The sequence below is a fragment of the Scylla paramamosain genome, chromosome 1, assembly GCF_035594125.1.
Source record: "Scylla paramamosain isolate STU-SP2022 chromosome 1, ASM3559412v1, whole genome shotgun sequence".
In the NCBI taxonomy this organism is placed as follows: Eukaryota; Metazoa; Arthropoda; class Malacostraca; order Decapoda; family Portunidae; genus Scylla; species Scylla paramamosain.
In genome coordinates this window covers 7,777,949-7,793,346 of record NC_087151.1, presented here as the reverse complement: position 1 = coordinate 7,793,346, position 15,398 = coordinate 7,777,949, and the positions used below count along the sequence as shown (strand labels likewise).

Sequence of the window (15,398 nt, the reverse complement as noted above, 5' to 3'; positions counted from 1 at the left end):
GATATGCTATGCTTGTATTTCTCATGTGTCATAAAAGAAATGTTACTAAAAAGGATGAGAGCAGACCTAGGACTGGGAATTAGGTAAAGTTTATATCTCCATTAAACAAAGAAGCAAATGAGGCCTTTTGATTCTAGTTTTATTGTGGCAGTCCTTGTCCTTTTGCTTCTTTTTGGGGATGTGACTCTGCATTGGTGGGGGAAGACCAAGTTAATTTGTACATAAAACACATTTTTCTACTACCAATATATTGTCATTACAGATTGGAATAAACTTTAAACTAAAGATATACAGTATAACATAATAAACTTATATACTCGTATATATATATGTAAACCACTGATTTTTCTCCTCATAGATTTTCACATCTTGTCAGTTCATCTTCATTGTGTGTGTGATGTGATCTAAGGTGGCAGTGTATCACAAAATCACTCCTAAGTCAAAATTTCTCTCAGGTGATGCCACTGCATACGTGGACCATATTAAGGAGGTATTATTTTACATATCAACTATGTTTTTGAAGTTTTACTGACAAATTACTATTGCTTCAGTGTACATGGTCATGTTAGGATAGGAATGGAACAAGTAAACTGGAGTACTCCTATGATAGAAATGGAGCAAATAAAGTAAACAAGAGTAGCAAGTGATAACAGAGCACCAAAACTTATTCCCTGTGCAAGTGTAAAGTCATCTTACCTGGTTGGCTCCCCTTGGTCAAAACTAGACCAGCCAGAAAGCACACAAAACTCAGATAAAGGGGGCCCAAAACTACAAGTTAGAAAGGTGGTTCTTCTCGCCTTTGGCAAAGCAGGAAAGAGACCTAAGAAGACCTCGTGTCATCACAGTATGTGTTACCCCTATGGCTGTGCGTGTGTGTGTGTGCGTCATCATGCATATGGTGGTATTTAGAAGATTTTTTTTGCCAATATTCTTCTTCTGTTTGTTGTTGCTGGTATTGTTTTCTTGTGGCATATTCAGTATACATCTCTCTCTCTCTCTCTCTCTCTCTCTCTCTCTCTCTCTCTCTCTCTCTCTCTCTCTCTCTCTCTCTCTCTGGAACTATGAAAACACCATTGAAAATTCCCAGTAACTTCCTCTACAGCCTGTTAAACTATCATTGAAGTCACTACCACCTCCTCTTCCTCTTCCTCCGTATTTCTAACAGCCAAAGGAGTAACACTGAGGGGAAAGTGGAGAAAAGGCTTCCGATGTTCATCGGCCAAAGCTGTCAATGTAGAAATGAATGAAGATATGAATTAAGTAAAAAAAAAAAAAAAACTGGCTGACCTAAGCAACAATGAAGTTCCCTAGACGTTGGAAAGAGCAGTACGATATGTTCACGACTCTTTGACATAAATATAACACACCTATAGGTTCAATTACTCCCAGTGAGGTCTAAAGCACTGTTCAGGGGGTGCTGTGAACTTATCATTAAACCCAGCTGTGACCTCACTGAACGTTTCCCTTTGTGTCTTACAACACAAGGGGGCAGTCACAGCCTGCCCTCTAAAGACAACTCTCTTCCTCCACACAAAACTACAAGCACCTAATAACACACACACCCTTCACTCAAAAATTTCAAAATCATCATGGCGACTCCTACACCAGCCTCGGAGTCCCCATCTGGGGAGGGGACTATAAATGTCCCCAGGTCGGACTGCCTTTCTGTCGACGACCCTAAGTGTCTTGACACCCCCCTCAATTTTTTCTTCATTAACTTCTGCAACATTCGCGGTCTAAGATCTAATTTTCAATCTGTAGAACACCACCTCTCCTCTTCTAAACCTCATCTTCTTTTCCTCACCGAAACTCAGGTGTCTGAGGCAACTGACAGTAGCCCCTTTTTTGTTCCCTCCTACTTTCTCTATCCTCATTTTCGATCCAAAGCTGGATGCTGCGTTTATGTGCGCAATGACTTAACCTGCTCTCGTGCCCATGCTCTTGAATCTTCCGAGTTTTCCACCATCTGGCTAAGACTACAGAGTCACTCTCATACTAAATTTATCTGTGCTGTATACCTCTCACCTAACTCCTCTGATTATAAGAAATTCTTTGACTACTTAACTTCCAAAGTGGAGCACATTCTGACCCTCTTCCCTTTTGCAGAGATCTCCATTCTTGGAGACTTCATTGTTCACCACCAACTCTGGCTTTCCTCTCCCTTCACTGACCATCCTGGTGAACTAGCCTATAACTTTGCTATCCTCCATGACCTAGAGGAATTGGTGCAACACCCTACTCGTATTCCTGACCGTCTTGGAGATACGCCCAACATTCTTGACCTTTTCCTGACCTCTAATCCTTCTGCTTATGCTGTCACTCTTTCTTCTCCGTTGGGCTCCTCCGATCACAATCTCATATCTTTATCTTGTCCTATCACTCCAATCCCTCCTCAGGATCCCCCTTAGCGAAGGTGCCTCTGGCGTTTTGCCTCTGCTAGTTGGGGGACCTGAGGAGGTATTTTGCTGATTTTCCTTGAAATGACTACTGCTTCCGTGTCAGAGACCCGTCTTTGTGTGCTGAGCGCATAACAGAGGTGATAGTGTCTGGCATGTAGGCGTACATTCCTCACTCTTTTTTTCGTCCTAAACCTTCTAAACCTTGGTTTAACACAGCTTGTTCTCGTGTTATACATGATAGAGAGGTGGCCCACAAAAGGTACTTAAGCTTTCCATCACCAGAATCTCATGCACTTTATATTTCTGCCCGGAACCATGCCAGGTCTGTTCTCCGACTAGCCAAAAACTCCTTCATTAACAGAAAATGTCAAAACCTTTCAAGATCTAACTCCCCTCGTGATTTCTGGCATCTAGCCAAAAATATCTCCAATAACTTTGCTTCTTCTTCTTTCCCTCCTCTATTTCAACCAGATGGCACCACTGCTATCACATCTATTTCTAAAGCTGAACTCTTCGTTCAAACCTTTGCTAAAAACTCTACCTTGGACGATTCTGGGCTTGTTCCTCCCTCTCCTCCACCCTCTGACTACTTCATGCCACGTATTAAAATTCTTCGCAATGATGTTTTCCATGCTCTCGCTGGCCTAAACCCTCCGAAGGCTTATGGACCTGATGGGGTCCCTCCTATTGTTCTCCGAAACTGTGCCTCCGTGCTTGCACCTTGCTTAGTGAAACTCTTTCAGCTCTGTCTGTCAACATCTACCTTTCCTTCTTGCTGGAAGTTTGCCTACATTCAACCTGTTCCTAAAAAGGGTGACCGTTCTAATCCCTCAGACTACCGTCCTATTGCTTTAATTTCCTGCCTATCTAAAGTTTTTGAATCTATCCTCAACAGGAAGATTCTTAAACATCTATCACTTCACAACCTTCTATCTGATCGCCAGTATGGGTTCCGTCAAGGCCGCTCTACTGGTGATCTTCTAGCTTTCCTTACTGAGTCTTGGTCATCCTCTTTTTAGAGATTTTGGTGAAACTTTTGCTGTTGCCTTGGACATATCAAAAGCTTCTGATAGAGTCTGGCACAAAGCTTTGATTTCCAAACTACCCTCCTACGGTTTCTATCCTTCTCTCTGTAACTTAATCTCAAGTTTCCTTTCTAACCGTTCTATTGCTGCTGTGGTAGACGGTCACTGTTCTTCTCCTAAATCTATTAGCAGTGTTCCTCAGGGTTCTGTCCTGTCACCCACTCTCTTCTTATTATTCATTAATGATCTTCTAAACCAAACTTCTTGTCCTATCCACTCCTACGCTGATGATACCACCCTGCACTTTTCCACGTCTTTTCATAGACGTCCAACCCTTCAGGAGGTAAACATATCATGCAGGGACGCCACAGAACGCTTGACTTCTGATCTTTCTAAAATTTCTGATTGGGGCAGAGCAAACTTGGTATTGTTCAATGCCTCAAAAACTCAATTCCTCCATCTATCAACTCGACACAACCTTCCAGACAACTATCCCCTCTTCTTCAATGACACTCAGTTCAGTTCTACACTGAACTGGAAACTTCACATTTCATCTCTAGCTAAAACAGCTTCTATGAAGTTAGGTGTTCTGAGACGTCTCCGCCAGTTTTTCTCACCCCCCACCCCCAACTGCTAACTCTGTACAAGGGCCTTATCCGTCCATGTATGGAGTATGCTTCACATGTCTGGTGGGGGGGGGGGATTCCACTCATACTGCTCTTCTAGACAGGGTGGAATCAAAAGCTTTTCGTCTCATCAACTCCTCTCCTCTAACTGACTGTCTTCAGCCTCTCTCTTACCGCCGCAATGTTGCATATCTAGCTGTCTTCTACCGCTGTTTTCATGCTAACTGCTCTTCTGATCTTGCTAACTGCATGCCTCCCCTTCTTCCGCGGCCTCGCTGCACAAGACTTTCTTCTTTCTCTCACCCCTATTATGTCCACCTCTCTAACGCAAGAGTTAACCAGTATTCTCAATCATTCATCCCTTTCTCTGGTAAACTCTGGAACTCCCTGCCTGCTTCTGTATTTCCACCTTCCTATGACTTGAATTCCTTCAAGAGGGAGGTTTCAAGACACTTATTCATCAAATTTTGGCCACTGCTTTGACCCTTTTTATGGGACTGGCATTTCAGTGGGCTTTTTTTTTATTGGATTTTTGTTACCCTTGGCCAGTGTCCTTCCTACATAAAAAAAAAAAAATAATAATTCAATGGTTTCTATTATAGTAGTATAACAACTGACCTAACGCATAGCTAGCGGAATGGAGTCAGACTGTGGGCATTTACAGGCACACAATTAACTTGACAATAAGAAAATAACTATAGTATCTATAAAAAAAAAAGAAAAGATGAGGGAAGGCAGGTCAACATGCGTCGTTGTATTATTTGCGAAGAGAAAGAATGGGATTTCGGGAAGGGGAGGTATCATGTGTCAGCTGATTCTCCCTCTCTCTCTCTCTCTCTCTCTCTGTGTGTGTGTGTGTGTGTGTGTGTGTGTGTGAAGACAAAAATAATAATGAAATAAGGTAAACAAACGTAGCATGCTTTGATTTCATCATCGAAAAACTTTTAGGTCACTGATAAACTCGTTGCATCTCATTGTTGAAACAAAAATCAATAAATAAATAACCACACTTAACAAATAACCAACAGATTCTACATTAAAATAATATATTTTAATAATTAGCCAATAAATTAACATGAACCTGGACATTTATTGGTAAAGTAGCTATAGACATTCTGGCAAGCGAGCCTCGGCGGTCACTTAGCCAAGATGTCTCGCCTGGTGCGGCCGGTTGCGACTCTCCTCAAAACCTACTCCAATAAGACTGCTCTCGCCAAGGTGAGTCCTAGCACTCCTTCACCACCACCAATATCAGTATCCTGGAGTGTGTGTGTCGTGTGGGAGGAGCGTCATGTGTCTGGTTTGTCTGATTATTGGGTGACGGTCTTTCAGACTTCCTTGGTCCACCCGTCCCTTTTCCTTCCTCTCCCTGCTCATCTTCTTCCCTACTCCCTTGCAGTGGTGAGATAACGCCCATGCTACATGTGCAGACTCGTGGTGTGTGGTGGTGTGACTATTACTACAGCAGAGGGAGAGAGTTGCAGTTGTTTAGCGGAAGACAGATGGTGGTGGTTTGAGGAGACAGACATCTTTATTTTTATATTTATTTTCTCTCTCTCTCTCTCTCTCTCTCTCTCTCTCTCTCTCTCTCTCTCTCTCTATTTCACAAACAATCTTAAATGCTTTTTCCTTGCAGTGGATACTACTTTGGGAAAATCATAAATGTGTCAGCATTTAGTTTAGTTATCAAGTAATTTTCAAATAAGAAAAAAGTATGTAAGTGTAAAAATAAATAAACAAATCCACCATAAAAAAAAATCATGGTCTACATCTTCATAATTACCAAATTAAACAAAACATAAGCCTGATTTGGTAGCCTTACCCAACCCTTCATGATAAGCAAGTCTTGTGGGGCAAACCTAATGATTGGATATTTTCCTCTGGTATTGGCAGGACAGGCATTGCAACTTGCCTCATCATTTTGCAATCAGTATACTCTGTTGCTATTAAAAAATTTTGGAAACCAAGTTGAAAATTGTGCATTATTGCAATATTTTTTTTATTTTATATTTATTGATTGTTTTTTTTTTATTTTATTATAACAAAACAGCATGTAGGTTTGGCTGTCCCTCTTTCTTAAATTATTTAGAATATTTTGAATCCTTACATCATCTGTCAGAAATCACAAATTTTGAAGATCTAACAACCAAATTTGTTTTACACTGTCTTGTGGCACAGGTAAGTGTTGATTAGGGTTACTTATCCAATTCAGTCTTCATGCATATAATACTTTTATGTTAATCTATTTGTTTATATACCAGGCTGGCAATCCCACATAGGGTTGCCCAGACAAAGCACCACACATACACACAATTCATACTCTTAGCCCTGACAGTGCCACACACCATGTTGGTGAAAAGCATAATACAAATATTGACTTCCTGATCTCAGCCAGTGCGATGGAGGGCTACTGCTGCCGCTGCCAATTACCAACAAACACTCCTCAACGTGCCAGCCACACGAGTCACAGTGCTGGACAATGGTCTGCGTGTGGCCACTGAGGACTCTGGCTCACCCACTGCCACTGTTGGCCTCTGGATTGACACAGGATCTCGCTTTGAGACTGATGCCAACAATGGAGTGGCCCATTTCCTGGAGCACATGGCCTTCAAGGTGAGGGGGGATCACAGCTGCCTTTAAGTTAATGGGCACATGATGAAAGAAAATCATATCAGTGTTTGAGAGGTTTTAAGAATTGTAAGAATCATAGTGTTAGTTTTAAATATTGTTGGAAATATAATTTTTAAAGTATGTCATGTCAGTCTCTTGGGATTTTGCACGTTCTTTCTTTTATCTCCAACCCTGAGGCACTCATGTCTCCACTCACTGAATGGAGCACTTAGTGACATTCTATGTATATAATGCTTATAATAAATTATTGTTACCTGGAGTTACAGATTATGTCAATTCATGATGTCACAAGGACTAGCCTACCATTAAAGTTATGAAAAATGCAAATTTGTATAAAGTTTATTAGATATAGGTATTTTTCTATTGTACTTATTCTACCACATACAGTCTGGTTCATGCTAATTTTCTCCATGATATTCCAGATTTATTTCATGACTTATCACTGTGTTACATCTTTTAGGGAACTTCCAAACGCTCTCAGACTGACCTGGAGCTGGAGGTGGAGAACATTGGAGCACACCTCAATGCTTACACCTCCAGGGAGCAGACTGTGTTCTATGCCAAGTGCTTCTCTCAGGACATCCCACGGGCTGTGGAGATTCTCTCAGACATCATCCAGAACAGCAAGTTTGGCGAGGTGAGGAGAGAGTGAGAACAGATCATTCACTGCTTCATACTGCTATTTGTGCAACATTTAAGTTATGGTCACTTTATAGTTGTTTGGTATGGTTTAAGACAACAGTATTTATCTGCTAAGATGTTCCTTTCTTACAGGATCTAGCTTGCTTGCTTATATTCATTGTCTTTTGTTCGCTCTGGGTGACCATACCAGGATTTTTTTTTCCCCCATCAAAAATACTAATTAATCTTTATTTTTTTATTTATTTTTTATTTATTTAATTTTTTTCCCATTGTCATGCAATTTGTCATCTTTATTCCTGTTTTTGTATGTCTTTCCAGTCAGTCCTATTTTTGTATCATATGAGGCAGGTATCTGCTTCAAAATCGAATAACTGATAAGGTGCCCACTCTTATGCGCACAGTCACAGCTTTTTATTGTTTTGGTATGACAGGGTTAAATTAGTTTTGTTAGTTGTGCAGGTATGGTTAGTGAGGGTCTTGCCTCATCAACCATATCTGCTTCAAAATCGAATAACTGATAAGGTGCCCACTCTTATGCGCACAGTCACAGCTTTTTATTGTTTTGGTATGACAGGGTTAAATTAGTTTTGTTAGTTGTGCAGGTATGGTTAGTGAGGGTCTTGCCTCATCAACCATACTTGTAGAGTACTGCTGATACCTTTTTTAAAAATGCCTTGGCTTTTAAAATTTAAGGTAATGTTCACAAGCTTCAGGGGTGAGTTAGCCAGTCCATATATTTTGAGGTCAATGGTTCGACCCTACATAATGGGGAGTTTTCATAACTAATCCACCAGATGTTGTTGCTACTGCATGTTCCCTAGTGACATTAGCTAAAATATTGTTATTGTAAATCCCATGTGCATATAGATGCATATAATGTTGATCATTACGATAATTTAGAAATTCTGCATCGCCTTTTAAAAATCTTGTATGGATAATTTTGAGAGAAGTTAGTCAAAACAAATATTTTTCGTGACTATTTAGTAATACTGTTATCAATATTTTAAATACAGCATATTACATGTCTGTTGATTTGGACAATGAAAAGATAAAAAATTAAGACTACTATATAGTGTGACAACATACTCAGTGACATCGTGGTATATGGATATAGTTATTTTCGCGGGGATTTTAGCATCTCTTTCAGGAAACGAGCAATATGGCAAAGTAATCAGACACTAAAACAAACATCTCTCAGGACTGCCTGGCATAACAGAGAGGAGTACAAGAAGCCACAGGTTCATGGAGTAGTAGCATTGACTCTGCAGCAGGAATTAACTGGTTGTCCAACTACATGTTTGTTAACTTCAACTAAGGCAGGCCAGTCAGATGTTTGTTTTGGTTAGATATACAGCATTACTCTCGCCAGGACAATCAAGTTGCTTATTTTCAATTAAAATTGTTGTTTCTATATACTAATTAGTTGATTGTTTTAACTTGGAGCTTTAAGTGGCACAAACACGTCTTCATTTTTACTGCTTCCGATGTGTGCCTTTTTGGAAATCTCAAGGTAACCAGATAAATCTGAATGCCAGTTCACAAGAAAATCAATTTAGATACTTTCATTCATGAATACAGTTAGATTTCACTTTTATTACTACTTTGAAAGAATTGTGTAGAAAAGTATATAAGCTCATTGCATCTTGATGTATATAGAATGACACTGTAGGCATATTTGATATTGCCCCAATGTGTGAGAAGGGGAAATGTCTGGTGCTGCTACCTGGTGACACTCACTCATTAGATGGCATTTTGTATCAAGAGAAAAAGCTGCATCTTTTCAGTGTCATGCCATATCTTGCAGTCTGAAATCGAGCGAGAACGTGGAGTGATTCTCCGTGAGATGCAGGAGGTGGAAAGCAACCTGCAGGAGGTGGTGTTTGACCACTTGCATGCAGTTGCCTTCCAGGGCACACCATTGGGTCGCACCATCCTGGGCCCCACCAAGAACATCAAGTGAGTGAGTGGGGCAGTAAGGCTCTTGCATGCTGAAGACTTTGGGGATAAATATGTGTTATGGCTGCAGTCTGTTCCTAATCTGATTAGATTCAGGAAGTGAGATGGTCAGTTTTGGTCAGGGATGAAGTAATCTTGATGTCAGATGCTGATGTGTAGGAAGCCAAGTTTGTTACACAATTAACCATTGTGTAGTATGATTGATGAGGATTGGTTGCCTCCTTTCTAGAGTTGAAGTTCATAGTTAATTGACATAAGTGCAAACACACATCAACATTTACACCCTTTTGGGAACTCAAGGCAAGCCAAGGTGATGTGCAAGCTGGTGCAGAACTGTGAATGAGGGAGTGTTGCCAGCTGCTATGCAGTGTAATTTTCTGTGCAGACTAATTAGATTAAACCAAAAGTGAAAATTAAACATTGAATTGTGATGCTCTTTTCAGGTCCATCAACCGTAAGGACTTGGTGGACTACATCACAACACACTACAAGGCACCACGCATTGTGTTAGCTGGAGCTGGTGGTGTTGACCATGGGTCTCTGGTCAAGTTGGCCGACCAGCACTTCAAGGGCCTTGGCATTGCTTACGAGGGACAGACGCCAGAAGTGGCTCCCTGTCGTTTCACTGGTGAGGAGTTCATAATCATTTTGAATTGCTTGGTGGGTGTGTGTGTGTGTGTGCGTGTGCATGTGTGTTATGAACAGATGGAAACAACATGAATGACTGGTTTCTTGTTTGGAGTGTGGCAGGTACTTCTTTTTAATATTTATAGAGATGGTTTTGGATGTAAGTATTAGGTTAAGGTTTGAGATTGGTGAATTCGGATGATGAAATTAGAATTAGCTACTGTTTGTAGATAATTCTGTAATGGTAACTGGTTTGGGTGAGAGTTGAGACAATTGGTAAACTGGTAGAATTGTGAAGGGTGTTTGCAAGGAAAAATAGAGAATGAATGCTATGGAAGAGTTGATGAACTGTTTCAAAGAGACACTTAAAAATACAATGGCCTTTCTCTTGGATATTTTTAAGGAGTAGCATCTAGTACATTTACTGACACAAATGTGTCAGTAAATGACACAGGTAAGTGACACAAATGTGTCACTTACCTTCAGTTACTTGATTTAAAAAAATGTAGATAAATGTTTATTGTTTTCAATACACAGGAAACCACCATTATAATGCCTCAATTTTTTTTCCTTACAGGTGCAGAGATTCGTGTGCGTGATGATGCTATGCCCCTTGCTCACATTGCCATTGCTGTGGAGGGTGCAGGCTGGGCTGAAGCTGACAACATCCCTCTCATGATTGCCAACACCATCATTGGCTCCTGGGACCGAACCCATGGTGGCGGTGCGCACAATGCTTCCAACCTTGCACAGGTACAGACTCACTTTAGATGTTTTGGTGCCCTTCTAGGTCATTAAAAGTTAAGTGCTGCCTCTAAAAATTAGCCATTGCAGTTTACTCAACAGATGTTAATGTGAGCATTTTCTTGCAGGCTGCTGTCATTGGAAACCTGTGCCACTCATTCCAGTCATTCAATACATGCTACAAGGACACTGGCCTTTGGGGAATGTACTTCGTCTGTGAGCCACTCAAGATTGATGTATGTACTCTTTAGTTGTGAGATAATTACTATTTGTTTGTTCTTACTATTAATTTGGCAGAATTATAATCAGTTAGAATGCAATAATATTTGGTCTGTTTTTTGTATGTATGTTCCCTGTTTCTCTGCACTTGCTTGTTTGGTGGTAATCATATCAACACATTTCCTTCAGCTTAGCAGTATTATATATATTGCTTCAAAATAATTTCTCAAGTCAGAATTTGATATGGGTATTGCCTCCTTTGTGATTCTTTCCAGTATTGTTCAGTCTCAAATTCTTCAATTGTCTGTGGTGCAAGACAGTTTATGGAGGAATAATTAATCAGTGAAAATTAATTTATATATTTCACTCCTAAACCTCTTTACTGCAAGTTTTCACTATAAAAATCCATTACAGTTCTTTTCAAAATGTTCTTATACTGAGCTGCACATAGATAAATCAAGGAATAGTTTATAAATTTATTGATTTGTATTGATGATGTATATATTTATGCTGTTATTCTTCGTACATCATATCCTTTAATTTTATCATAAATCTATTTGGGCATATTTATATGAAGTCTGAAATTTTCATCATAATTATTCTCTCAAAAATGTCACTCACCTTTTTCTTCTCCCATGCAGGACTTCATGTACAATCTGCAGTCTGAGTGGATGCGTCTTTGTACTAACGTGACTGAATTTGAGGTGGAACGTGCCAAGAATATCCTGCGCACCAACCTGCTGCTGCAGCTTGATGGCACCACACCAGTATGTGAGGACATTGGCCGACAGATGTTGTGCTACAATAGGCGTATACCCCTGCATGAGCTGGATGCTAGGATTGAGGTAAGATGGATGGTGTGTGGTTTATTACAGAGGTGCTTTTTCTGGTACAGATATTTTTTGTATTTGGTTTCACTTCATGTGGGAATCTGTTTTATCCGAGTTGGCTAAACATTTGGAGCTAATATAGCTCATGTATTTTCATTTTATTTATTCATTTTATTTTTATTTATTTATTTATTTATTTATTTATTTATTTATTTAATTATTTATTTGTTTTTATTTTTATTTTTTTTATTTATATATTTTTTTGGGGGGGGAGGGGAGGGCCATTAGCCAAGGGGAGAAAAAAAAAAAAAAAAAGAGATGCCAATCCCCAAATAGGATCTGAAGTGGTAGTCAAAAATTGAAGGATAAGTGTCTTGAAACCTCCCCCTTAAAGGAATTCAAGTCATAGAAAGGTGGAAATACAGAAGCAGGCAGGGAGTTCCAGAGTTAAGGAAAGGGATGAATGACTGAGAATACTGTTTAACTCTTGCATTAGAGAGGTGGACAGAATAACGGTGAGAGAAAGAAGAAAGTCTTGTGCAACAAGGCTGTGGGAGGAGGGGAGGCATACAGTTAGCAAGATTAGAAGAGCAGTTAGCATGAAGATAGCAAGAGATGCAACATTGCAGTGATGAGAAAGAGGCTGAAGACCGTCAGTCAGAGGAAAGTTGTTAAGACAAAAAGCTTTTGATTCCATCCTGTATAAAAGAGTAGTATGAGTGGAAGAGTGGAACCCACCCCCTCCCCACCAGACAGGTGAAGCATACTCCATACATGGACAGATAAGGCCCTTGTACAGAGTTTGCTGCTGGGTGTGTGAGAAAAATTGGCAGACTTCTCAGAATACCTAACTTCACAGAAGCTGATTGACCTGAAGCAGTTAATTTTGTGGCAGGATTTTATGTGAGTGGCAGTTTGCTATGGAACAGTTCTAGTTTAGTCTAGTCCTCTTTTTTGTTTTCAGGAACACCCTCAAGGTGCCCATGACAGAAATTCCTGTAATTCCACCATCTATGCATCTTATCCTTCATTTTATTTGTCCCATATGCTCACACTAAAGGGTTTTAATATATGTAAGATTTTTGTTATTTGTTGCTCATGACATCCATCCTGATATCCCATATTTGTGGGAAGCAATTGAATAGTTCACTGTACTGCAAGTGATATGCCCAGTAATGTGTCATTTAAGTGACTGCTTTTGCATCATAGTTTTTCCTGTAAGTAAACTTTCTTTACATTCACCCTATGCCTCATTTTACAGTTGTGTTGCTTTTATTTTCTCTTATAGGAATTTTGTACCTTGATAGTCTTTGTCAGGGAAAGGGGAAGGGACAGACCACCTTTATTTTTTATTATACAGTAATTGGACTTTTTTTCTCCTTTCCTTTATATTCTTTCTGAGCTGCAGCTTCACTTTATCCCTTGTATCATTTCCTTCTCTTCCTCCTCACATCACTCACTCAGCTGGTTTCTCATCACTACTTGTACCACATCAACATCCCCAAACAGAAAGGTAGCAGGAACAGTGTGCATGCTTTCTCTCTTTAAAATGTAGTATGTTAACAAAGCACAGCTTAACCCTTATAGGACTGGAGGCAGCTATAGCCACTTTACCAGACAAGGACTGGTGACAGTTACAACCACTGCAATTTTTACACAAAACTCAGCTACTGTTTGTAAATATTTCTAGTTCAGTCTTTGGTAATACTGCCTGTGAGCTAGTTAGGCTACTCTCTCAGTCTTTGCCCCACTTTCACCATGGCTAAATGCAGTGATAGTGATTCTGACGAATCCAATTCCATGCCCACTCCCTCCTGCCCTCGAACCTCAACACCATGCATATTACACACTCACACTCGACCACTTGCTATACATCTTAGTGAGAGTGCAGTGAGGTAGGAACTCGACAAAACTGTTTAGCATGTGTGAAAAGAGCAAGGCACCAGTTTTCATTAGGCACTAGCCATATCGAGTCATGTGAAACAGACATGGCAGCCAAGCAACTTGCTCAGTCATTCTCTATAAAAGTTTCTCTTCAACTCACTGTCCCTCCATAACCACTGCACATAGAGACATTTGGATGGCAGAAGACAATGTTGAGTACAAGGGCAATTTAATTTGCTCTTTATTGCAGGCTAAATTTATGGTGTGTGAATATAGGCTATTTTTAACATTTAGTGCTGGAGGGCCAGTCCTAGCAAGATGAAAATTGCCACCACTGCCCATTCTTTAGGAGTTAAAAGACTTTGCATTTGTACTTGCTTTTGCACCTCATGCCAATCTGTCAGCTCTGTTCTCTTCTCTTTATCTAATTTGACATTGCACTTCATCCTTAGTCTAGTAACACTCCGTATCCACACTTATACATCCATCTTTCACTTCCAATCTTCATTCCAACACTCACTCTTCTCATATCACAAATTGTACCCCATACTGCATCATTTTTAAATGGTTTTCTTTCTTCCTCCACATTGGCATAATGTCAGTCTTTCATTATATTACACAGCTTCTTTAATACATCAATGTCACACCCAATTCAATTTGCTCCCATCCTTCCAGAACTTCAAACTTTCTCTTCAGAATCATGAAGGTAATAACCAACCTTGCAATAACATGTTTGTACTGATCCCTGCAGGCAGTGACAGCTGATGTGGTTCGAGATACCTGCTACCAATACATTTATGACAAGTGTCCTGCTGTGGCTGCTGTTGGTCCTTGTGAGGCGCTGCCTGACTACAACCGCATTCGCTCCAGCATGTACTGGCTTAGAGTATAACTGAATTACCCTGGAATGGTCTGCAGGTCTAGATAATTCTATATTTATTTCAAAATTGTGAAATTTAGAATTTTTTAAAATTACCATGGGAGTGTCATCACTTATTTTTCATTTCTGTTCTTGTCTTTGTACATTTACTGTATGTAAATATGATAATACTGTATAAAACAAATATATGAATATAATTACAAGTAAAGTGTACTTTCTCATTCCCACACATCACAGAGCTTTGCTGGTAAAGTTGCTGTGGCCAGCAGCTTATCAACACACCTTTGTAAACAATGAGTTCTGAGCATGTGCAGTTCACTTCATGGGCAGACAGCCAAGTACAAGAGAATGGCTAAGAACACACTATGTTGTCATCAACTTGGCTAAAGACTTTGTTAAAAGATTAGCCAAATATAGGGATGAAATAGACCCTATAGTGTTCACAGCAGTCAGGATTTCATTTGTAAACAAAGAGTGGACAGTAACAAACAAGGGGACAGCTATGAATATGACCCCATTAGTTCCAACATCTAGAGTGTTACATACCGTAGATTTATCTGCACCAGGGGACTTGCCGAACTAACCTCAGAAGTGCATACAAGGTGGTTATAGGGCACTATAGGCTGAGAGTGAGAGTTGCAGGACATTGGAGTGCATAGAGGTCCAACATGAATTATGAGGAGTGCAAAGGCTACAAACCAAGCTACATATACACTAAGTCAGAGGTTTTGTTTTGATGCACAAATAATTTATTGTAAACGTGCGTAAGTTATTGTTTATCAAGAGATATCATAAAGATAGGCAACTAGAAGTAGCTAACATATACAACAATTTTAGGCACTTATTCACTTGTGAGGCAATTTGAGTCCCTAAATTACATGTTTTATAATCTTTATCACGCTCACTATCAGATTTGCAGTTGCTTGCATCACTAT

At 39.9% G+C, this 15,398-nt stretch overlaps 1 protein-coding gene across 1 annotated transcript; it reads left to right on the top strand.

The window, feature by feature from the left end:
* Positions 1–5,114: 5,114 nt before the first annotated feature.
* Positions 5,115–14,671, top strand: LOC135098787 (mitochondrial-processing peptidase subunit beta-like). The gene is made up of 9 exons (XM_064001206.1): positions 5,115–5,268; positions 6,442–6,663; positions 7,142–7,318; positions 9,128–9,279; positions 9,723–9,907; positions 10,484–10,659; positions 10,779–10,886; positions 11,511–11,714; positions 14,335–14,671. The coding sequence occupies exons 1-9, from the start codon at positions 5,200–5,202 to the stop codon at positions 14,473–14,475; spliced, it is 1,434 nt and encodes a 477-aa protein (XP_063857276.1). The 5' UTR covers positions 5,115–5,199; the 3' UTR covers positions 14,476–14,671.
* Positions 14,672–15,398: the final 727 nt, after the last annotated feature.